We start from the raw sequence: 24,871 nt of genomic DNA, 5'->3' as shown, positions 1-24,871 counted from the left end.
GGGTATTACGTCATTCTCGGACTGGTACTTGCGATGGTCTCCCAACCGTCTACGCTTTCGTTCCCGCGCAACTAAAGTGGATCAGAGAGGTTCTAAGCTGGTAGTTTTCAACTGATATAAAGTGGCACGGAAATATACCACACGGAAAAAGTGAGCGTAGGAGTTAGGAAAGAAAGTTTTTCAGTGGTAGGGGCTGAAGCACCTTCTCACCAACTTTTCCTCGTTCTCCTACGCAGCACCTATATTTTAGCAAACGCCCGTCCTTATTTATGTCCCTCACCCTCTGACGCCACTTATTCAAGAGACTAGTTTGCTGACGTCTACAACTAATACAAAATGTTATTCCAACGACTATTTGATGTCTATCACCACGTCCATATCGGCATATATGTTGTGTCGGGCGTTGCTTTATCGTTTCATAACCGCCCGCTCAGAATCTTTTTTTATCCATTTTTAGTAATTTTTTTCGTCTTTATTTTAATCGTCTGAGTAAACTGCAAGCAAAAATTCCAAGGAAAATGAACGAAAACATTTTCTTGTACATATTGAATGGGGCTATAATTCAAACATTTTTCTATATTTTCTAAGGAAATCACCATAAACAATTTCTTGTATTTCCAAGGAAAATTATGTAAACAGATTTCTTGTATTTTCCAAGGAAAATTATGTAAACACATTTCTTTGTATTTTCCAAGGAAAATTATGTAAACACATTTCTTTGTATTTTCCAAGGAAAATTATGTAAACACATTTCTTGTATTTTCCAAGGAAAAGTTATATAAACACATTTCTTTGTATTTTCCAAGGAAAATTATGTAAACACATTTCTTGTATTTTCCAAGGAAAATTATGTAAACACATTTCTTGTATTTTCCAAGGAAAATTTTGTAAACACATTTCTTGTATTTTCCAAGGAAAATTATGTAAACACATTTCTTGTATTTTTTTGCTACTCTCATCAGGTCATTTTTTAAGAAAAATCTATTTCTACTGGCAAGGAAAGAAGATTTTGCGTTGCTTAAATCTACTCCAATCGAGAGTATCTTATAAAACTATTCTTATATACTTTAGAGTAGTTTGGCCATCGCAGTTTGCAATCGTGGTTAGACATTCAAGGGTAACTTTGAAGGACTTTGAATAAAATAAAAATAGAAAGAGTATGTTCAATTTCCTGAATTTCAAAATATTCTTGAAAATGTTCAAAAAAATGATTAGATATAGAAAGAAAAGCTTAATGCGAGAATGAGCTCCAATTTTAAGTCTTCCCAGCCGACACACAAGGTTGTTTCAACGTTCATCTAACGTTATATGGACGTTGTGAACGTTAGGTAAACGTTGAAACAACGTTCTGTGCCAGCTGGGTTTGCATAAACTTTCAAATCGAACCCAGTCCATTCCCATAGTTTACTTTTTCATGATTCTGATATCAAATAAGTTGAAAATGATTGTCAATAACAACAAAGTGCTCTGCCAGAAGGAGCTTTTTTCAAAACTTCATTTTTTGTAGTACTTCAAGTCTCAGCTGGCACACAACGTTGTTTTAACGTTTATCTAACGTTCACAACTTTCACAACGTCCATATAACGTTAGGTGAACGTTAAAACAACGTTGTGTGCCGGCTGGGATTTCTTGCGTACACTCATCATGATTCTGATATTGTAGCGCTCACGGGCTCACGATACGATTGTATTGCATTCATAACACCAAAATCTAAAACTGGCTCTTTGTACGAAGATTGGTAAACTTTAGGACACCCCTGTCTCACACCCCCGGTGGAATTTTTTTCTTGAGTGGGGACAAAATCCCCAATGGGAATTGTTGCAAGCTTAAAAATTCCAGTGGGGATGGTTTTGGAGTGCAATTTTTAGACATTGATTTTTGAGTGGTGTAGAAATCAAAGTCAATTTTCCAGTAGGGCTGAAATTCCAGGGTATTTTCCCACCGGGGACCATATTTTTTGCCAAATTTTCCAGTGGGTCTCAGTGCTGGGTCTGTGACACGGGTGTTTTTAGGAGATGTATAAGTGTAGTGTGTAACGTGGTATGTTTTAAAGGGACATGAAAGTACTGACGAAATTTGTAAACAAACCGTATGTAGCGGGATACAAAATCAAAACAAATGTCACATGTCAAAATGAAAAATCAAAACAAATACGGCTGATTTTGAATGTTTCAATTGTTTTACAATTTTGTTTTGGACACGTGATTTTAATTGTTCTCTTTAATGACACGTGGTTCACGCAATGTTTACATTTTACCATAGTACTTATAAAAAACCCTGGTCTGGAAGCTTATTGTTTTAAATTTTTGTTAGCTTTTTCCTTTGTTATTATCAAAATGTAAAAATCGATTTGCTCAGTTTTTGATCACGTTACGAAGTATTCCTCTTTGGATGGGTTTAAGATTTAATCACATGATCAATAAGTGAGCAGAACAAACTAATTTCTCAACGCAAGTTCAAGTAAGAAACAATGGAAAGAAACTAAAGGCTATCAGACCGGGGTGTTTTATACGGACTATCATTTTACTACTTTTATGTCCTTTTAAAGTTGAAACCTTTGCGAAGCAACACGACATTGATTTTAAAGATAAGAATTAACTTGAAAATTTAGCCAAGGTATTATCTCATTTTTGCAAAGTTAACATTTTTTATAAAAACAAAAGTTATTGAATATACCATAGAGTAGTTAAAAATTTTGAATAGAGAATAAAAACCATAAATGAAAATAAACAAAATTTTAAAGCTAAAAACAAAAACAATTGCTCAATATTGTTGATGGCTTCAGAGATGAGTCTTGGACGGTTTTCTGTGTTCGTATTTTGACTAATTAAAAATCACGAGAAAGTAAATATTCTACGCGTAACGACTTTTGGAATTTTCTTTATCACGTCAAAAGACAAAGAATGTTTTAGAGATGAAAATTTAAGCATTTTTTAATCAGGTCACTTCATAACATCATAAGATTTAAGAAAGAGTCTTTGGGTGGCAGCATGTAAAATCTTGCTCTTATTTGCCAACAATATCACATAAATAAGTCAGAGCATAAAAGAGTCAAAAGAAAACATGAAAGTTCAAAAATTTTACAATGATTTAAAATGTTATTCAAAAATACAGGTTCACCAGAATCACCACGTCACAACGCGTCGAATCCATCTAAGATATTGGGGAACAAAAGTGAAAACCGGGGGTCTTCCTTGACAATCGTTTGGACCGAAACTGGTAAGACCCCATAGATACCAATGTCCTTTGGATTTACATTTCAATGGACCACCAGAGTCACCAAAGCAGGCTCTTGTAGTTTCACCAACAGCGCAGACCATATTTCTGGTAATTTCTCTGAAAAACCAAGCTTTCTTGCACGTTTTCTTCGTCAGAACTTTGACTTTTGCTTCTTGAAGAATCTGAAAATTGAAAAAATTGATTGAAGTTACTGTGCAGTCTGATTATGAGTTATGGAAATTTTGAGTTAGGAAATAATAAGTACTTGCTATCGCATGACTTCGAATGAAATACGAGAAAAATTTTACGAGCTCCGAGATTTTTCCATAATTCCATAAAAAATATCGGTAAAATCTCTGAACGAGTAAAATATTGAGTATTGCACGAGATAAAACAAAGAAAAAATTTGGTTTGTGGAAAGGCACTTACTATCACCTTGTTGGCCTTTTTTTAAATTTTCCTCCCGCCACTCACCCAGTCCCCCAAATATCAACGCGGTCATATTTTCATACTAGAGAAATTTAAATACAAATATTTGGACCAATCAAAATGCTTATATTTTTGGGTCGGCAATAATATATAATAAATAGCCTCATTCTTTTTCAGTCTGAGGAGCCTGAAAACCGATTTTCACGTTCTACGCACGCGAAGCCCTCATTTTGCTCACATAAGTAAGCAAATCGACCTGAAGGCTCCTCTTTCGATAGCTATCTACCCGAAGGTATGGGAGGGCGCCACTCTTTTCCCCTAGATTTATCCATTCACCTTTGTCCCTTCTCTTAGTGCTGAGCATTAATTATATAGGCATTGAATACCATTTTTGTACTAAGTATGAATTCTATGGTGTGACCCGGCCACGTATTGAACTCACCACCTTGCGCATCGTAGCCGAATGCTCTACCATTGCACTATGTACGTAAAAGTTTTGCACAAACATCAAAGTACTTAAGTACCTTTTTAGGTGGGAAACCAGGCAGTGCCGTAGGAAGCATTTTCATATCGGGGGGGGGGGTGCTGAAGTTTAGTGACACCGCGAGGGCCAATAATAGTTTGGCCCGAGGAAAATTTTTTTGAAAAATTTATTGGGGGGGCGGAGCCCCCCTCGCCCCCCCCCCCTCAGTTGCTACGGCACTGGATAAAGATGTAAAGGAATCTAAAATAACAGAATATGTTTCAGGATTTCTTACCGTAGGATTAGTGAATCCTTGAGGGATGATTCCGTTAACTCCCCATCCCGTAATAACACATTCATCACCATCAAAACGGTTTTTTTTGAATTTTCTCGGAGGTAAACAAATTGGTCGAACATTTTTTGTGATTCGAGCAGGGTGTTTCAATTTCAACAACATAATGTCATTGTTTGATGAAGGTTCGTCATACTTTGGATGGGTAATGGATCGAATGACTCGGATTTGTTGTTCTTTGCCCTCTTTTACAGAAAAATCATTCTCCCCTGAAAATTGAAAAATTAAAAGCAATATACAAGATAAGGCTGGGGTAGAAAAGGTATAAGTGACAACGATTAAAAAGGTAAGTGAATACGAAATGCTTTAAAGCAAAATGAAGCTATAGAGTTAATTAATGGCCTTTAATTAACCCTTTCAGTGCCAATGTCGTACCCAGACATGGGCTATGTAGGTAATGCCCAGTTTGAGTTAGAAATCGTCATTTTTGGTATAACTCGTAGGAATTGAATTGTGCTTTATGGTCAAGCAAAGAAAAATCAAAAGTGAGTCTTTCTAGCGAGATTTTAAGCCAAAAAGTCAAAAGAATGCAAAAGTTTGACTTTTTTAAGATTTTGATCATTTTCTGACCATTTTTGGTCAACGAGTGATATAAGAACCTCCAAATTTGGCCCTGCTTTACTTGATTCTGTCTTCCAGTGAATTAGTTTGAAGTTTTACCACTGGGCACTTTTCTATTATTCAGGCAGGCCCGCAAGACAGGTCCACGCAGACTCTAAGCTGTCCAGCGAGCTATGAACAAGCTTCTAACTCCTTCTAGATCCGGAGATATAAGCCTTTAAAGTTTGAACTAGTGACTTTCTTTAAAAAGTTTGGAAAAAAATGACCGTGGCACTTTAAAGGGTTAAAAGACGGAAGTAATATTAAAATGATTTGAATAGCTAGAGATTAATACAATCATTGATTTTTTTGCACCTTTCTAAGAAAAGTGAAACAGGCTACCCCAAATTTGGGAGAGAAATCGAAATCGAAAGAAATTTGTTGGGATAGAAAAAATAGTTACCTAGTACTACACTTTCAATTGGAGCCCTTAACATACAATGAGCGGCAGTGAGCACCCACTTCGGATGAATAAGGACTCCACCACAAACGTGATTGCCAGGTTGGCCGACTGGTCTTAAAGATACCTGAAAAATACGTGATCATTTATGCATGATAAGAAAACCCTATGGTCATTTTCTGATGGATGTGAAAAACCAACCGTAAAACCGCGGATCCCAGATCTTAATGTTATCGATTGATGACAATACGAGACTCACATTGAAGATTTAAAACTGGGCTTGCCAGTGAGAGACAATAACTCAAAAAAAAAGATATTATAACTAGAGTGGTTTGAGACGAGGAGTGGGCTTTTCCAGAAAAAAACCGTACACCCACTTTTCCCCGACGAAGTTTTCCCCGATAAGGCGCCTGACCGCGCAACAACGATCGAAAAGGTGTATTACATACATACCATCCAAGGCCAAGATCCAAGTTGTGCATTTTCACCGCCAATGATTCTCGCTTGTGGAATGTTTGGAGTGCTATTTTCTGAAGGTCCTTCCCGTCCGTTGTTTACACCGCATACATAGTGTGCTGTAAGAAAGTGTAATTTACAGAACATTTCAACTTCGTGGATACGCCTTGGAAAAAGTAACTATTAGCATTTTGTCCATATTGCCTTTCGAGTAGATAGAGGGTAGTGAACATCAAAATACCAATCACAAGATAACACAGATAATACATTTTGATTTTAAGGATAAACTTTTGAAAAACAACTAAAGTTACGAATTGAAAGAACATCTTTTTACCTTTGATCCAAGGATATTCATTGTCTATACAGTTAAAGAACCCTAAGGACTATTATTGGAAAATTTTGGGTTCGATTCCATCAAAAATCGACCATCACTATGCTTCGAGGTAAACATGTTGCACGGATAACTGCAAAGTGAAGTAGTGGAATCGCTTAATATGAAAATAAACCTACCAAGTGTTTTTGATGACAACGTGAAAACGACAAAAGCAATCGAAAGAAAACGAGAAAACCGCATTTTTCCAGTTATTTATAAAAGGTCTTGCGTTTTTGTCTTTCGTTTTGAATGTAGTGATATTCTACTTTCTACCAAAGAGCTGGTCTATTTATTGACACTCAGTGGCATAAACAAATTACAGTAACGGAACATTGGAGGATATTAAAATCTTGGATGGCAATTTATCCGTCTTTGAATGAAGTTCCTTTAGAACACAAAGACTCAGGTAACTTAGATGATCCAGAGATCCTTTGGTTGTAAAGGTACACAGGTAATACGGATTCAAACAATTTTCTTCTGTAAAGACTTTAAACCTTTTTCCTTTTCAATGGAAAGATGGAAAAGAGACAAAAGATGTTTACATACTCCGGAATCAATTATACACCAGTGGAATCACTCGAATGATTACTTCGAGATGGAGAGATTGGGTTGTTCCATTAAATTATCATACGTGGACGAACCTTCTCAAGTCAAAATTAAATTACCATACGTGGACGAACCTTTTCATAGCAAAATTAAACCTTTTCAAGTCAAAATTAAATTATTGAAAATGGGTGGATACCCTCTGGAAAATGGCAAAATTTGCAAAAATACCCTTTGAAAAATTCTTTTCGTACTTTAAAGTGTTGGAGGACGAACAAAAATCAGTCTTTACCCCGCCCCTGGAAATTTTGAAATAAATTTTTACCCTCTTTGAGAAATGACAAAAACATCCCCTGGAAGTTTTTCTCGGGCTACCCCCTGGAATTGTTCGTCCACTTCTCTGAATGGAAATAAAATGGAATGACCCTCAATTGCTTATCGCTTCTTCATTTTGTTGGATGAATTACCACAGATATCTGTAAAGCCCGAAGGGCTAGATTTGCGGCTTTTATCGAAAAGTGAAGCTCATCTTTGGAAGGATTTCCTACCAGAGTCACGTGACTAAAATATGCAATTTCACCGGTTTGAGAGATGTGAAATAGCGTTTGCCGCCTACTTTTTTTTATCTCGCGCTCTGAAAACAATTAAAGTGCTAGATCCTATCCATCGGCACGAAATTTAAAAAGTCAAATTTTTGCTTCACTTTTTTTTGCTGGAGAAAGCTTAAAGTTGCCTATCTAGCCCTTCGGGCTTAGATATCTGTGTGAATTACCCTCATTCACAGTGTTTTCTATCTTTTGGTGATACCTGTAAGCTCTGTGTCATATTTCAAACAAAGAATGTATTTTTGTAACAAAACAGAAAAAACAGAATTTAAGCTGCCGGATATTAAGTTTATGATTCAGGACATCTCTTAGAAAAACATTCCGAACAGTTTGGATTTAATAGACCTTTAATTGATTTAAATGGCATGTCATATATATGTAATTAGATTCAGTGTGCGATAAAAACAGTAGGATATTTTCGAAATTCCAAAAATCTCTATTGGTCAATTTGGTCCAAAACATAAGTATTTTCAAAAAGTCAAAAGAATTTTATTTTGTAGCAGTATATACATACTACTGTAATCCTTTTTAAAAGCATAAAACGCTTTTCGAAATTATAAAAAAATGCCTATTGTATTTTCTTGGGGGGGGGGGGGGCACTGATCTTGCTGGTTGACGGGGATGTGCCGCTGGGGGTTGAAAAGTAGAACATGTCAGACATGAATGTTTTGGGGATACTTACGTACTACCCCTTCTTCTCACAGACCTGATAAGATTTTTTCAGCCAGCCAAAATAACGGACTGAAACTCGATGGAGATTGATGATCATTGATGGTATTCCCATATTTTTTATGGCTGGGGATTTCAATTCTTTTGTTTTCAAGTCAGAAAATTCAGTGGGAATGGGAAAAGTAGTAAATATATTTTGCAGTGAGGATTGGATAATTTGATTATCTTCAACGAAGACAAAAAATTGAGGATAATTTTCCACGCGCACCGGGGACGGGTTGGTCTGTGAGAAGAGGGTGTTTTATGTAACTGGAGGGTACTGGGTATGTGCCGCCCAAGGTGCCTTTTTGGACCTTCAAAGTCTCTCTAATTTTAAGGGTCGCAAAATTGACATCTAATTTCAGTCCTCTTATAGCTAAGAAGGGTTTACAAAAAAACGAAAACTCCAATATTTATCCGTATTTATTTATCACTGCAAAGGCTAAATTTCAGAACAAAAGTTCCAGTAAGGCTCTCAAAATGTCGGTCCTTTTTCGATACTAGACTTAGTCGAGACTACATTATTTTAACTTACCTTACCTGGTCGGTCGTAGCCGGCCAATAAGTGTTCCTCGCCAAACGGATCTATCCGACATCAGTGTGGGGGGGGGGTACTAGGGTTGGCGAATGAGGGGTATGTGCGGACGGGACCTCCGAAAACCGACCCTTAGAGAGACTGATTTTTGCTGAAAAGGTGACCCTTGGAGAGACATTTTGAATTTTTTTTTTCGATTTTTGAAAAAAGTCATACCCTTAGAGAGACTTTATTACAATTTTTTCTCTGGAAATCAAGAAATTTCCTGAAAATCTTGAATTTTCCGACCCTTAGAGAGACTAATTTAAAACTTTCTGATTTTTCCGACCCTTAGAGAGACTTTGAAAGGTGAAAAAACCGACCCTTACCGTCCGCACATACCCATCATCCATTTTTGCCTAAGTACCCCCCGCCCCGGGCATCAGTGTTGCCAATTCAGTTGAGTTGTATGTCCCTGTATCTCTTCTTAGGGTATCGATCAACGTTTGTTTTGGTCTTCCTTGTTTGCGATGACCATGTTTCGGTTCCCAAAGAATAAGATGATGGTAATGGTCTCAGGATGACGAAAACAATGACCAGCTAATTGGAGTCGTCTTGATGCCATTTTTATCGCTTAAAGATGGAAGTTTTCCGTACAATTCTGTGCTAGGTATTCGATCACTCCAGTGCACATTTTTAACAACCCTAACTAAAAGTCTCGATTTTCAAAAAATTGGGTCGTACTCCCTTTATTTCGCAAACAAAAGCTTAATATGTAGCCCTCGAACTAGCCCTTCGGGCTTTATAAATCTGTGGTCGAGCCCCGCCCCCCGAAAAGCCCTCCATCACGCCATCACACCAACCGTTGGGGGGGGGGCCTTGTAAGATTGTAAAGGGCCCTGTCAGACATCTTCAAAGGCTAAAAAAGGGACGCTGACCAGCGCCACGTCGCCACATCCCCGTATAGTATCCAAGTTACCTAAGTCTAAGTGTGCCGGAATGGAATCAGTTGACAACTTTTCCAGAATTGACACTTCTAGACTTTTTGGCTTATGCAAAATTTGCAAACTTCCAGACACTTTCAGCAGACGTAGCAATTCTGGCATTAAACGAGACCGTAAGAATGTCGGGAATTTAGAAAACATTAAAATCAAGACCTTTTTAATTAAGCAGGGGGTGTAGCTCAGTGGTAGAGCGCTCGCTTCGCATGCGAGAGGCCCGGAGTTCGATCCCCCGCACCTCCAGATTTATTTTTCAAAAAACGATGACTCAAGAAAAACTCTACTTTTCAATTTGTAGATAATGGTTTGGTTCGCATTCTGAAGGATATTAAGGAATTTAATATCAAAAGGTTATGAGGATGGAAAAACCGATTATTATCTGATTTGAAAATCTTTTTTAATTGACAAGTACCCATATAACTGTTATATGAGTACTTGTCAATCAAAAATCTCAAATACTCACAAACATTAAATCTGAGCCTGCATCATCTGTTACCGGGGGTGTAGCTCAGTGGTAGAGCGCTCGCTTTGCATGCGAGAGGCCCGGGGTTCGATCCCCCGCACCTCCACACCGTTTTCGGGTTTTCGTGTATGAGAAAATTGAGAGAAAATTGCTTATCAAGGTTTAATTAAAGTTAATTGGCCCAGCGCTAGCGATAGGGCCTTTCATTTGCAACTTTCCGTCCTCATCCTTCCGCTGTCTGTCCGTCCGTTTTGGTAGAAACGGCGCTTGATACCAGTAACACACTTTTAAATTTTGCCGTCTGGAGAGGGAAAAGCTTGCTAAAGTCGGATACTGGCTATAAAAGATATATTTTCTGATTCCGCGCTCCTTCAAAACAATTTTCAAAACAAAACAAGATGGCGGTCGAAGCGAGGAGGTTGATTCATACTTTCTTGAACATTTTCTTTGCTTTAGTGGTCAAGAGACTTTCAAACCAAAGAAATTTTGTAATGATTTTTCTTTATAAACCTTTTTCAACATTCTGTCATATCTTATAGTCTTTTGCTCAAGTTTTAATAAAAGTTTATGAGTGAAAATTCTACCTAAAAATCACCTTCATTTTGTTTTTAGCTTCTTGTTTTCAAAAGATTTTATTTTTAGGAAATAATGGCTTCCGATATAAATAAATAAACTGAAATGCAGCTGATGTGTAAAATTGAATAAGATTGGAACTTTTTCTTGATGCGACACAAGAAAACAGTCACTTCTGGATATGTCGCTGTGTTTACCAAAACAACAGTCAGTGGTGGGACGTGTGCGTGGTATGATTTTCAAACTCAACACATAATTATTACAAGTTTAACTGATTCTGGAATTGGTAATGGACACTAAAATGGAGCTCGTGTGTAAATTCGAACAAGATTGGAACTTTTTCCATGATGTTACGCGTGAAAATGGTTATTTCTGGTTCTGTCTCGTTTGACGATTGGTGGCTTGATTTTTTCAAACTCGACACAGAATTATTCAAGTAAGCTGATTAGGAATTAAAGTCATTGGAGAATAAAATGCAGCGCAATGTGTAAATTTGAACAAGATTGGGACTTTTTTCATGATTCTACGTATATTAAATAAAATGGTCTTTTTCAAAAATGTCTCGACTGCGGTCGAGCAATGATGATGATGATGAAATAAAATGGCCATTTCTGTTCTGGATCTGTCGCATTAAACGATCGATGGCTTGATTTTTCAAACTCGACTCACATAATTATTTATTGTTTAAAAAGTATAAACTGATTCTGGAATTTGTTAATGGACACGAAAATGCAGCTCATGGGTAAATTTGAACTATATTGCAACGCATGAACAGTGAAAATGATCATTTCTGGATTTGTCACATTAAACTGTTAACTCACATTAACCACATGAATTTTATTGGCCTGGATATGCAGACTGTAAACTATTTCACCGTCTAGTTTTTTAAAGATTATTTTTCTGGTTTACAGTCTGGTCCAACTAACATGCCTGCATGGATATTTCTCCCTGCATATGTAGTGCACCTAAATTGGTTAAAAAGCGCCCACTCACTAAATATTTGCGGGTATTTTTTTATATTTTTTCTATGGGCGCGCATAATTTATGGAAATTTTCCACCTAGGACATTTTTATTCTAACCCCCCCGCCGCTTATTAAGTTTTGAGATTTTTTTCCACCTCCCCCCCCCTTTTCCCAAACCCCCCCCCCCCCCTATTTAGGTACCCAAGAGTATTCAACCGTGAACCTGCGCCTGTAGACCCGGTTGGAATGGAGACCATTCAATAAAGTTTCAAGCGTCAACTATTGAGAAGTACTGCGGTGACTTTGAAAATATTTTTCCTGTCTTTGATCAACATGGTCATATATTTGCTGTTTTGCACGCTCGTTTTCAACACGTTACTTTTCGCTGGGCCTTCACGCCCAACGGGCTTCTTGTTTAGTTAATTAAAGGCTTTTGGTTAGTTATTGTTTACTGTAGTGCCGTGAGGGGCCTGGAATTCCCGAGCTATTTTTTCCCGAGATATTTTTTTTCGAGTTATTTTTCCGAGTTATTTTACATATGACGTCATAATTTCAGTTTTGTGACGTCATCGAAAAAATAATAACTCGAGTTTTTTTTTAGCTTTTAAATTTTCGAGTTATTTGCTGTTTTTTAACTCGGTTTTTTTTCGTGCCTTCTTAACTTTTGGGATGAGCTGGAGTTTTTATAAGATACTACACCAATTGGTCATTTGAAGTAATAGAGATGACGCGTTCTTTAGAAAAATTAACAAAATTGTTTAACTACATGTTAAATATATATCAACAAATAACGCAAATAACTCGAAAAGTTAAAGGCACGAAAAAAACCCGAGTTTAGCAACAGTAGCGGCCTGGCTTAATTTTCTTGGTGGTGCAAACTATGAAATTGGCGCCCCTGGTATTTTTGTCCTTATTTGCGCCCTCCATCATTAAGTGAAAATACTAAACTGTAACAGCAGTGACTGGTTGAAAGTAACGCCCCTATTCTTTTAAATAGAAATTTTATACCTGGAAAGTCGATTTAGTCTATATTTTTGCTTTCTAAAACTCTTATCAAAAAAAATTACCGGATAATCTTTAAACTTTTGCGCCGCTGGTCTTACTTTACTGTCTATTAAAGATCAATGGCTGAAAGAGGCAAAAAATTCAGAAGTTGGGAGGAAGGGTTCCTTGTAATTTTGCGCCGCAGGGAAAAAAATTTGGTGTAAGAAAGGTCAAACAGCTTAAAAGATCTTCTAAAACGGAGAAAGTTAGTCAGTATAAGACCACAAAAACCACAGCGAGAATCAACAAGTTTTGATCATTTTGGCAATCTCTCATTTTGGAGGTGAGCATTCACTTTAACCCCTGGTGGATATACAAAACTTCTCTTACTTCTGATTCAATTATATTGATAGAAGTTTTGAAAATATTCAAGAGAAAGGATGCAAGAAGGTAAAGTAAAGCGCCGCAGGCGAAAAAAATTAACATTGTACTCATAGAAGGCGCTATAAACATGCCGAAGGGCGCCAAATTGCCCAATTAAACATCAACAAAATTTTGGCGCCCCCTTTAAAAAGCTCTTTTGGCGCCCCTCTCAGATCTTTCTGGGTGGTGCACTGCACACCCTGCACCCCCTGCCAGGCCGCCACTGTTTAGCAATACCAAATAACTCGAAAAGCTAAAGGCATGAAAAAACCCGAGTTAAAAAATACCAAATAATCCGAAAAAAACTCAAGTTATCATTTTTTCAATGACGTCACAAAACTGAAATTATGACGTCATATGTAAAATAACTCGGAAAAATAACTCGAGAAAAACAACTCGGGAAAAAATGACTCGGGAATTCCAGTCCCCGTGCCGTGAGACTTCAAATGTCTTCGTGTCTTGGAGGATGTTCTTAAGCTTTTGAGTTTTTGAGGTTAAAGCCTAAAAATGTTTCCTAAGAAGTCGGGTGTTAAACAGGTTAGAGGGAATCTTTAATCTTTCTCAGGCAAGAAAAAGTGAAGCCACTTATTTCCCATCCAGAACGTGCCTAGGCTGGAACGCGCCGAAATCATGACGACGGATTGTATCTAGCGCTTCCTTTGTTTTTGAGGACTGCATTTTTTGAAATCCAGTGATAGATTTTACTTTCAGACTTTTCCTGTACCACCACTTAACTTTTGATCTAAAGTCTATTTCTCAACCAATGCTTCAATCTTAAAAAGTTTGGTATCGTTGCGAAGGTAGGAAGGAGCTTATTAATTTACTGTTAGTTTTTTCCGTGAAATTTGAAAAGAGCATGAGAAAAATCAGGAAGAAAAAAATTCAAATTTTTATAGATAGGAAAAAATAAACGTCTTGTTGTCCTGGATTTTTTGCTGACGTCAGCAGTTACGTCATTAACCCTAAACTACAATGTGCAAAAAGTCTCATGCTTGTTTGCCTTTGTGCACAATGTTAATGACTTTTGACACATTTAGACTGCACATTTGTGAATACGAACAAGTAGCCCGTTGGGCGTGAAGGCCCAGCAAAAGCGAAAAGTAGTAAAACCGTGTTAGGGGTCATCGTACAATGCTCTACAATGTTGCATAATCAAAAAAGAAAAATATAAAGACGGGGGTTAGCTGGGGCATAGAGGTATAAAGAAAGACAGGAGATGAATATGTCGGTAATTGGTCGTTAAAGTCTTTTGATTTCTTTTATGTAATAAATCAAAAGAAATTCTAGGCTCGCCCGATGAAATACGACTTTTTAGTAGAACTCAAGTTTGCTCTGAACATTCTTACTATCAGCATCGAAGATTTCCAGCCTTCTAATATACGAGAATAAAATAAAATTTAGCTCCACGAAATAAGTTTGCGTTCAATTTTGTCATCCATTAAATTTTGTTTTGAAAAGATATTTTCTCAAGCCAGAAAATGAAAAGTTCTTTATAAGCACACACAATTTCAGACCCAATTTGTAGACAAAAAGTCGCTGGAGAATTTTGGAGGTAAGTATTAAGCAATAGAGTTCACCTTGAAGAAAATGTTGATCGAAAAATCTTGTCATTTGATGAAGGATTGCAAAGTTTACAGGCCCTTTTTTAATCCAAATATTTTCTTACACCAATGTCAGAAACAATGAATCTCGTCCCATTTTATTTCCAACACTTAAGTTAGCCAATAAGATTTTACCTATCAACAAAAGAGCTCATTAAAAATGCACGATATATGAGATTATGAGCATGCATACCTCGTAATATTTTTAATCGTAGGGCGAGCATGGTTACAATAGCATACTTCTCCTGTTTCTTTATACCTCCATGGCTGGGGCAACAATAAACGAGACGATGCGCATCACCTATATCAAATGCAACAACAGAGTATAATTTTTTGTTCAATAGTTTTTCTTTTATAAAATAACGTTTGGTTTTTGTAAAATAAAGTTTAGTTTTTCCTATGCAAAGTATAAAGTTAGGTATAATGATTTCGTTTGCTAACTCAGCTTTTTTAAATTACAAGCTCTTTCGTATTGAATAGATACAAATGTGAAGCAATTTTTGATAGAAAACAGAGAGAAATCCAAACTATTTGTTTATCTCAGCAAAAAAGAACAATAAGCGATATCTGGTCTGATACGAAATATGTGCTCAACATGAAACGGGAATACTTATGTTAGTACATAACCTATAGTACATAACCTTTAAATATAACGGTTTTTGTGTATATGGTTTTTTCCAATGTAAAATAAAGTTTGGTTTTTCCTTAGCCTGTACCAAACCCTACTTCTTTATGTAGCTGACGATAGTAGTGTTTGTTACGTTTAGAGTTTGTGTGAAGCGTGTTTTCAAAAAGCCTCTAAGTGAAGTGCAAAATTCTTATTGTCATCTGCAAAAGAAAGCCAATTAAATTCTCTTGGGACATTAATTTACAAAAAAATTAACTATTTTAGCTTTTTATGACACATGCAATAAAAGGTCTAAAAGTTGATTCTCAAGTTAAAAATTGTTTTCAACAGAAAATGCATGTAATTAAGAAATAACATTTCATAAACAAAGAAAAAATTTCAAACACTCCATTGTCTCTAATAACCCCAGATCAATAAAGTTTAGTTTTTCCTATGCAAAATAGAGTTTGTTTTTCCTATTATATATAAAATAAAGTTTGTTTTCCAATGTAAAATAAAGTTTGGTTTTTAATTCAAATTTCTTTATTTAAATTTCGATACTAGTAGATAAATATTAAGTGAGCTGAATATGAAGAGTAAGTTAAGTAAGCTGCTGAGTCGATTTCGTAAGCTGAGTAATCTGATAATGTCGCAAGTTTTGATTAGCCAAGTAATCTAGTAATTCCGAGTAATCTAGTGATGCCGAGTAATCTAGTAATGCCGCGTAATCTGCGGTTGTTCCAGGTAATCTGGTGATGCCAAGTAATCTGAGGTAGGTTGGTTGAAGGGTTTAACCCTTCAGTATGGGTTTAGTAACCCTTTGGTCTTGAAATCTGTAAAAAGAAATAAAAAAGGAATTTAGAAAGATGTATACTATTCATCATCATATCAATTGGAAATTAATTAGTCAAAGAAAATATTTACATGCAAAGTTATTCAAGAAAAATCACAAAAAGCCAGTCAAATTCATGGCACATGCTGATAAAAATAAATTTCATTTACGAGAAAGCTCTTTATATTTACTTACTGGGAACTTTTTTCCTTGAAAACAGTTAAAATCTGAGCAGAATTACAGTATGAATAGTTTTCCTGGCCTTTTTTTCTTATAAAAATAGAACACTTAAAGGGTACAGAGATGGTTTCTATTATGAACAGTTAACAATAGAAAAGACAAAGATGCAGTTTCCTAAAGAGTTCTTGTTCATCATCCAGCTTTGCTATTACATATTCCTGCTGCAAGCAATGAAAAATGATGTCAAGTTAGACCTATGCTTTCGATTCCCCCTCTATCTCAGTAAGTACCAACCTGAATAAATCAGTCATTAATGATGGGTAAGACAGAGATGACAACTGGTCAGGAGTTGTCCACGCAGTTGGTTTTCAAGCTGAAAAGAAGAAATATTAATTTAACATCAAATAATTTGAAAATTTACCAATTTTATAACCATTTTGAAGCAGATGAAAGGTTGTTCTAATAATATTTCTGCTATGTTTATTCTATGTACCTCAAAGGGAACTAATTTTCATGGTCTGTGAAAAAATCAGAAAAATTGCATTTTGCGGGAATTAATTTTTGCGGTTAGTTCAATTCTAAAATTTTCACAGTTGATCCTGGTGTAACATAAAAATTACAATTAATAATAATTTTTGAGAAAAACCGTGAAAATTAGTTCCAAAAGTTTTAAAAAAGACGCAATGAATTCCCAACATTTTGTAAGAAAAGGTAGTGCGCTGGCCAATGAAAAAAGAGTTTTTTTATCAAAGCTAATTCAAAACTGTACTTTTAAAGTTGCGAATTTGTGCGCAAAGGTGAAAGCAAGTGAAATTGTATGCTTTCAGTGAAGTTTGTGGACGAAATCAGAAAGAAATTGGCTAAAAAGATTTTTGTCACAATACTTGCTTTTTTATCGGCATGTAGTTGGAACTCCTCCCCCCCCTAATCGGCCAAATGCCAATAAAAAATTCGAAAATCTTTCGTCAAAGACCCCAAAGATGTAAAAGAGAATAGACCTTTTTTCAAAGAGGACGTAAAACAATGATAAAGCCACGTGCATAATTACTGTATCATGCATATTGGAAGAAACAAGGCAAGAGGAAAACCGGGCAATTAATGTCTACCCATGTCTACCCCCATATCGCCCTGGGAATTTCTGGGGGTTGCCAGGGACGTGCGTTAATGATTGGTTTGATTGACTGTCAATTACGTTTGATTCGTTCGATTCATGGACAATGTAATGATGTTCGATTGCGTTTGATCAGACAAGGCCGCGACCACAGAATTCCCTCTATCAAGCACCGCCCTCTATTAAAGCGTCGTCCCCTATACCATCTTAAGTTGGAAAAATTGTTTATTTTAGAGGTAGGTCGGGATTAGAACAGAAAAATCTTTCGTCAAAGACCCCAAAGATGTAAAAGAGAATAGACCTTTTTTCAAAGAGGACGTAAAACAATGATAAAGCCACGTGCATAATTACTGTATCATGCATATTGGAAGAAACAAGGCAAGAGGAAAACCGGGCAATTAATGTCTACCCATGTCTACCCCCATATCGCCCTGGAAATCGGCTAGTTCGAAACGCAGGTCACAGGTCACAGGTCAACAGGTCACAGGTCACAGGTCAACAAAGTGCAGACCGGAAAAAAGATAATAAGATCATAACATATACATAACATAACATCAATACATAACGCATTAAATTACAAAAAAGTAATACATGTTATTTAGATATTATAAAATGACAATTGAATAAAATAACAACCTAGTGACACTTACTTACAAAAATAATGACAAAATCATAAAATATGATGCCTAACAAGACAAAAGCACGAAAAATATTTATCATACAAAATGTGATGTGGATGGTGTGAATGGATAAAAAATGGCACCAAACAGAAGCTTGCAAGGTCCCTAAGAGAGTGGTTTTAGAAGGATGGAACTAATTAATTATTCAGTTATTATTTTAATGACTTAATGACAATTTTTGACAAAAATGTTGACAGAATCACAAAATATCATGTCTTACAAGAGAAAAACACCAAAAATATTTAGCATACCGAATGTGATGATAACAATATGGCTGGATATAAAATTACACCAATCAGAAGCTCGTGAGTTCTCTGAGAAGGTAGTTTTAGAGCGATGAGTTTTATTATATGTAACCATCATATAACATTACAAACATTACAATATGTAATATACCTGTTACACGTATAATATGGTTTTAAATTTTCTGGTCTGCGTTATACACGGCGCAAACTGCGAAAGATCGATAAAAGCACATGGTTAAATTTTGATGTTTGAAATGGTTTTATATGGATGAAATTGCGGTTAGTGTAAAACACAGGTCACAGGTCACAGGTCACGGGTCACAGGTCACAGGTCAGTGTTGACAGGTCAGCTTCAATTACTGTAAAACCCAAAGAAAATGTTTGAAAAACAGTTGTTAATGTCAAAAATATAATTCCAAAGGTATTCTATTGATCTAGAACTATTTTAAAGCTAAAAATCTACCCAAGTGCTTACCACGTGATTTCGCGTTTTATGCCGTGTATAACACGGACCTGTAATACTTGTATTATATATTACATCTATATCACACATGTAAACAAAATATTTCAATGTTATACGCATGTTACGTATGTTATATACAAAGAATAAAGAAATATTCGAATATCGATCTCACCTTTGCTTTAAACAGCCCCCTAACAGGAAAATAGCTATTTCACAATCACTATGTCATATCTCATTTTATCTCCTGCATCACCTTGGGTATGATAACAAGATGAGATTATATTTTATAAATGTTTCAATATTTTTATCCCTTGCTTTGTATTTTTGATAAAATGACGTCACAATTTTCATCTCTCTAAAACAGCTCTCTCGGAGTATTTATTGTTTTCAAAACCTGTCAATCTATATCCATTTGCAGCGTCAGCATCCTATTATGCATGAAAAATATTTTGATGTTAATTGGTGTACAAAACCTCATACTTTGAGATAACATCATTATTTACATAATTTAAGTGTCATTTGTTGTCAATATTTAGGGTTGATGATTTGTCATTTTTAAGTCTCCTAAATAACATATTTTGATATTACATTTACATTACATATAATATTTTCAGGAGCTTATGCTATGAGTTTTATGTTACGAGTGCGTTACAGTTTTCCGGTCTGTAATTTGTATGACCTGTGACCTGTGACCCGTGACCTGTGACCCGTGACCTGTGTTTTACACTAACCGATGAAATTGCTTGAGAATTATGTTTTTGATAATTCTTTGTGTTTTCCAAACATTTTCCTCTGCAATGACATTGATTAGAGTCAACCTGTCATCACTGACCTGTGACCTGTGACCTGCGACCTGTGACCTGTGACCTGCGTTTCGAACTAGCCGCCTGGAAATTTCTGGGGGTTGCCAGGGACGTGCGTTAATGATTGGTTTGATTGACTGTCAATTACGTTTGATTCATTCTCGATTCATGGACAATGTAATGATGTTCAATTGCGTTTGATCAGGCAAGGCCGCGACCACAGAATTCCCTCAATCAAGCACCGCCCTCTTTTAAGCGTCGTCCCCTATACCATCTAAAGTTGGAAAAATTGTTTATTTTAGAGGTAGGTCAGGATTAGACGTTTTGCGGCCTATTCTNTTAGCGGAACTGACTGTCTACACTCGATCTGAAAAATTTTATTCCAAAAAAAATACATACCTCTTGTTTTACAAATGAGCAAGCAGCAAACAACACAGTAAAAGGATGAATAATCACGAAAAATAATGATTGTATATCAATAAATCTGTAAATAGCAACAATCAATGAAACAACAGCGTCTGAAAATGTCAGAGTTGGTCTGATATTTCAGGAGGAGAAAAAAACTTTGTCTCCACTTAATCCGCCATTTTGGGCTATAAAATGCAAAGAGCGCGAGATCTACAACAACAACAACTTAGATAGACTAGTAACTAGTCGTTGTATTTCACTCTGCAGCTGCGCTTGCAACAGAGTCACTCCCTTCACTGAATACAATACGCAATACGGATACTTGCTAGTCTACAATTTAGAAGGAGCGCGGTTTTTGTAAAAACGAAAACGAAAGTGGGACGGACAAACAGACAGTTGCTTTTGAAAGGCCCGTTCGCTAACGCTGAGGCCCGGAAAACCCGAGTTACAAAAACTCGAGTTACAAAAACCCGAGTTACAAAAACCCGAGTTACGACGAATGTGACGTCATAAGTCTCAAATTATGACGTCATAAGGGGACTTCTTAACTCGAAAAAGTTATTTACTGCTGTTTTGTAACTCGAAATATTTTTTTAAAATTTAGTTTTAGAGTTACGTAACTCGAAAAATGAAATTTAAATTTTATTTTTCGAGTTACGTAACTCTAAAACGAAATTTTAAAAAAATATTTCGAGTTATGTTAAAGCGCAACCAAGTTGGCCAAAAATTCTAAAAAGCGCTTTTTTTCTTTTTGTTTACGAATGGGGTTTTTGATCTATAAAACTAAAAGTAGAGAGGAAGGGAATAAAATTGAAAGGGAACAGTAAATAATTTAATTTTATGTTATTTTCTTGAGACTTATATACGTCTATTTTGATGGGAATTTCTGAAGGTTTTGTTGGGTGAAGTAGACTAAAATTTAAAAGATTCGATTACTCGAAATACATTTTGTATTCCACAATCTATATTTGTTAAATTCAAATTCATTGTCCTTTCGTTAAAAGCTAAAAACTTCGGTAGAACTTGAAGTTTCTTTAGGTTTTTCACAATTTTTTAAAGAATAAACCATACGAGAACAGAAGGTTTTGAGGGCTAAAATAGTAACAATAAGTTAACAACATTTCTTAACATTCCTCTTATGGACTCAAAAACACCTAATTTCTTAGAAAATTGCAGAAAATACTCACCTAGTGAAATAGGAACATTTTAAGAAAATTTCAAGGCTCAACTAAAAAAGCTAAAGATCCGAAGGCTTTGAATTTTTAGATGTTCTTATAAAAAACACAATGCATATTTCGTTGAAAAGATTCTCGATTGTGCAATGTACAAAAGTAATATAATGAATTGTAATCGTTTTAAAATACACGTTTTTTTTTTTATAAGGAACCTTAATTTTGCCTGAGCCTGGAGTTCCTTATTTTTACAGAGAATTTCAGCCTCAAAGTTCCTTATCGAGTTCCTTATTACATAGGAAATTTTGAACTTTTTGCCCCTTGAAAGATCAAAATTTGGTCAAATTAGTCCCAATAAGGTACATTATTTTCAAATCCACTTATTCTCAGCCTGAGCAGTTCCTTAACAATTCCTTATTTTTTTAACCATTTTCAGCCTCGAGTTCCTTATAAACGTGTCCCTTATAAAAAAAAAACGTGTAAATGTTTAGAAGGTTGCTTGAAATATTTTCTGATTGTTCAAAATCATGTTTATGACGCCTGCTCTTTTATTCTATTATAGTTATTGTTTTGTAAATTAGATCTTTTGACAAGTTTCTATTCTAATCAGATCTATTGATTCTTCTCTCGAAAGAAATGGTGTATATTTATTAACAATATGAATTCTAGAATTTTTGGCCGACTTGGTTTCACCTGAAGATAACTCGAAAGTTCAAATAATGTACTACAATTTCAAGTTACGTAACTCGAAAAATGAAATTTAAAATTTATTTTCGAGTTACGTAACTCTAAAACATATTAAAAAAAAAAAGTTCGAGTTACAAAACAACAGTAAAAAACTTTTTCGAGTTAAAAAGCCCACTTATGACGTCATAATTTGAGACTTGTGACGTCATATTCGTCGTAACTCGGGTTTTTGTAACTCGGGTTTTTGTAACTCGAGTTTTTGTAACTCGGGTTTTCCGGGCCTCGCTAACGCTGGGCCAAAAACGGCAGTAGATGTTTATGCTTTCAATACATGAAACAATAAATGACTATTTAATTAACTTTTCTTCTGCACAAATTTAACGATACCTCCTTTCCGGTTAAAATAAATTTCTAAATTTTGTCGCATTAACAAAAACAACACAGCATCAGACAATAGTTAAGAGGTTTTTTCAAAGTCCTAATGAAGCAATTATAATTATTAAGTTATCAGAATTGAATTATTTGAAGCTTAACCCGTCAAATCTTAATCCTTTGCGATTATTTAACACGATAACCACGTCTCAAACAGAAGAAGGAAAGCCAGAAAGCACATTTTTTCCATATATGGATCTAATGCCTTCCTCTGTCGCTGGAAACATCTTTCAACAAATCAAAAAGCTATCACACATTCTCTGCAGTTATGGAACTGTATAAAAAGGGGTCAACAGTGAAAGCCAAGTCGTTACATCAACTTAAAAACAAATAAAGAAGCCTGGGGCAAGCAAGCAGAATGGAGAAATATGTTTTTTGTTGTGATTATTTTGCTCTTTGCAAGTGCACTAGGTAAGAAATATTTACACATTTTTGTACAAGAACAAACTACGATAGAACTAGACTATGCTATAGTCTAAGATGAATCACTATCTAAGAAATAAGTCCAAAGCCGAAGAAAATTCGTAAACAGAACGTTTTTTTTTTGCCGAAAAGGGTTTACAGTCGGTAGAGTTGCCAGTCTTCGAAACTCTACCGCCGATTTTTTTCCGTATACCGCCATAACGCCATACCGCCATATTTTCCCGCCTAAATATCAATGGTAACGGACAATAACATCGTCTACGATAGAACATAAGACTTCGATGTCCATAATACCAAGAACAAGTTAAGAACATTTTAATGCTTTGCGGAGTCCTAAAAGACACAATTTCTTAGGAAGTTGCACAAAATATTTACGAAATTATCAAATATTATGTACTTTATCCCAGCTGATACACAACGTTGTTTCAACGTTCATTTAACGTTATATGGACGTTATGAACGTTAGATAAACGTTGCAAGGACGCTGTGTGCCAGTTGGGATTGTACCTATCTGAAGATTGTGATACTTAGAGTTATGTACAGAGACAGTAAAATCTTTCACCTAACGTCATTTTGAACTATTGACGTTTTTTAGGACAAGACAATGCTACAGAGACATCTTCAGTGCAGGGCGGAGCCGGTGGTGCACATTCACGTGTTATTGGCGGAACGAATGCGAGGCTGGGTTCATGGCCATGGCAGGTTAGGATTACACGATACTCTGATAGATGAAGTATAGAAAAATGAAATAAAACTAGTTAATACACCAATTGAGCCCCCCCCCCAACCCAGCTGCCACACTACGTTGTTTCAACGTTCATCTAACGTTATATGGATGTTGTGAACATTAGATAAACGTTGAAAAGACGTATTGTGCCAGCTGGGAAGCGGTTTGTATGATGTCGTGATGGGAATTTTTTCTACCGTGATTACGTGATTTGGAAATTTGTTTTTCGTGAATGCGTGATAAGAGGTCAAAACTTGATCGTGATTTGAAAAATTTGTGAGACGTGATACGTAATATGAACTTTTTTCAAAGGGATGCGTGGTTATTCAATTTTTTTGCTGATTTGCGTGATAGTGATTGAAGACAAAAAATTGCGTGATAATAATTATAAAATACAAATTGACGAAAAATATGCCAGGCTCAAAATAAATTGTACGAAAAAAATCAAGAACCATCTTATAAAATACACTTCTAATATAAAAATGGCCGGTTAGTGAGGGCTGTACTGAGAAATATTTTCAAGCAATTTCTTCAAAAGTTCAATATTCTCCTTCGAAATCTTTGACCCTTGAGAATCAAAATAGAGAGAGTCAACTGTACTACCTTATCAGGGAAAACTTCGTCGGGGAAAAATTCGTCACTTGCTGGTTTTGGTAAACGCATTAAGGCCGGGGAAAATTTTCGTCGGGGAAAAATATTCGTCACTTGCTGGTTTTGGTAAACGCATTAAGGCCGGGGAAAACTTCGTCGGGGAAAAATATTCGTCACTTGCTGGTTTTGGTAAACGCATTAAGGCCGGGGAAAATTTTCGTCGGGGAAAAATATTCGTCACTTGGCCGAAATTTCGTCACTTTTCCCCGACGAAGTTTTCCCTGATAAGGTACTTATTGATATTGGGCTCTTCCAGAAAATGTTCGTACACCCCGGGTGGAGGATATATTGTCCTGCGGTAGCGAAAAGTCATCAAAATTTGCTCTGTCCGGGGGTAATAATTTAGATTGTCTGGGAGGTCAACTGATGCTTGTCCGGGGGGTCAAAAGTCACTTTGTCCGGGGGGTAAATCACTGAAAATTGTTCCTCCACCCACCCTATATACAATTTTTTTCTGGAAGAGCCCATTGCTTCTTTTTGTTTACCAGGTGATCGTAACTATGAAAGAGACGAAGGAACCGAACAAGAAAGAAGGGTGGTGCGAATCATCCAGCACCCACAATACAACGCGGATACTGAGAATAAGGATTACGCTTTATTAGAGCTTGAATCACCAGTCCGCATCACGAGATGGGTTCGAACGATCAGATTACCACCAAGGTTTTTCAGGGAAAGTACTTTTGCAGGAAGATTGTGTTGGGTTACAGGATGGGGAGCGACTTCAGTTGAAGTTGATGAAGATACTGATGAAACCACTGAGACTTTCCCTACCGTACGTAA

At 36.0% G+C, this 24,871-nt stretch overlaps 1 protein-coding gene, 1 long non-coding RNA gene and 2 other non-coding genes across 5 annotated transcripts; 2 read left to right on the top strand and 2 right to left on the bottom strand.

The window, feature by feature from the left end:
* Positions 1-2,986: 2,986 nt before the first annotated feature.
* Positions 2,987-6,541, bottom strand: LOC136823042 (chymotrypsin-like protease CTRL-1). Its single transcript, XM_067079339.1, has 5 exons — positions 6,430-6,541; positions 5,917-6,038; positions 5,467-5,590; positions 4,407-4,672; positions 2,987-3,401 (listed from the first exon to the last, which is right to left on the bottom strand). Exons 1-5 carry the CDS (start codon positions 6,491-6,493, stop codon positions 3,126-3,128), a joined length of 852 nt encoding a protein of 283 aa, XP_066935440.1. The 5' UTR covers positions 6,494-6,541; the 3' UTR covers positions 2,987-3,125.
* A 3,293-nt stretch (positions 6,542-9,834) lies between these two features.
* Trnaa-cgc (transfer RNA alanine (anticodon CGC)) lies at positions 9,835-9,906 on the top strand. The gene has a single exon. It is a non-coding gene; the product is annotated as a tRNA-Ala (tRNA).
* A 254-nt stretch (positions 9,907-10,160) lies between these two features.
* Trnaa-ugc (transfer RNA alanine (anticodon UGC)) lies at positions 10,161-10,232 on the top strand. Its single transcript has one exon. It is a non-coding gene; the product is annotated as a tRNA-Ala (tRNA).
* A 5,751-nt stretch (positions 10,233-15,983) lies between these two features.
* LOC136823037 (uncharacterized) lies at positions 15,984-20,420 on the bottom strand. Of its 2 annotated transcripts, XR_010848991.1 has the most exons (3): positions 19,991-20,420; positions 16,584-16,662; positions 15,984-16,110 (listed from the first exon to the last, which is right to left on the bottom strand). It is a non-coding gene; the product is annotated as an uncharacterized lncRNA (long non-coding RNA). The 2 variants fall into 2 exon arrangements; XR_010848992.1 differs by lacking the exon at positions 15,984-16,110 and having other exon boundaries at positions 16,514-16,662.
* Positions 20,421-24,871: the final 4,451 nt, after the last annotated feature.

Source organism: Clytia hemisphaerica, unplaced genomic scaffold, assembly GCF_902728285.1.
Source record: "Clytia hemisphaerica strain Z4C2 unplaced genomic scaffold, Clytia hemisphaerica genome assembly, whole genome shotgun sequence".
NCBI classification, from domain to species: Eukaryota; Metazoa; Cnidaria; class Hydrozoa; order Leptothecata; family Clytiidae; genus Clytia; species Clytia hemisphaerica.
The sequence above is the reverse complement of the archived record's forward strand: the minus strand, read 5'-3'. Positions and strand labels throughout refer to the sequence as shown.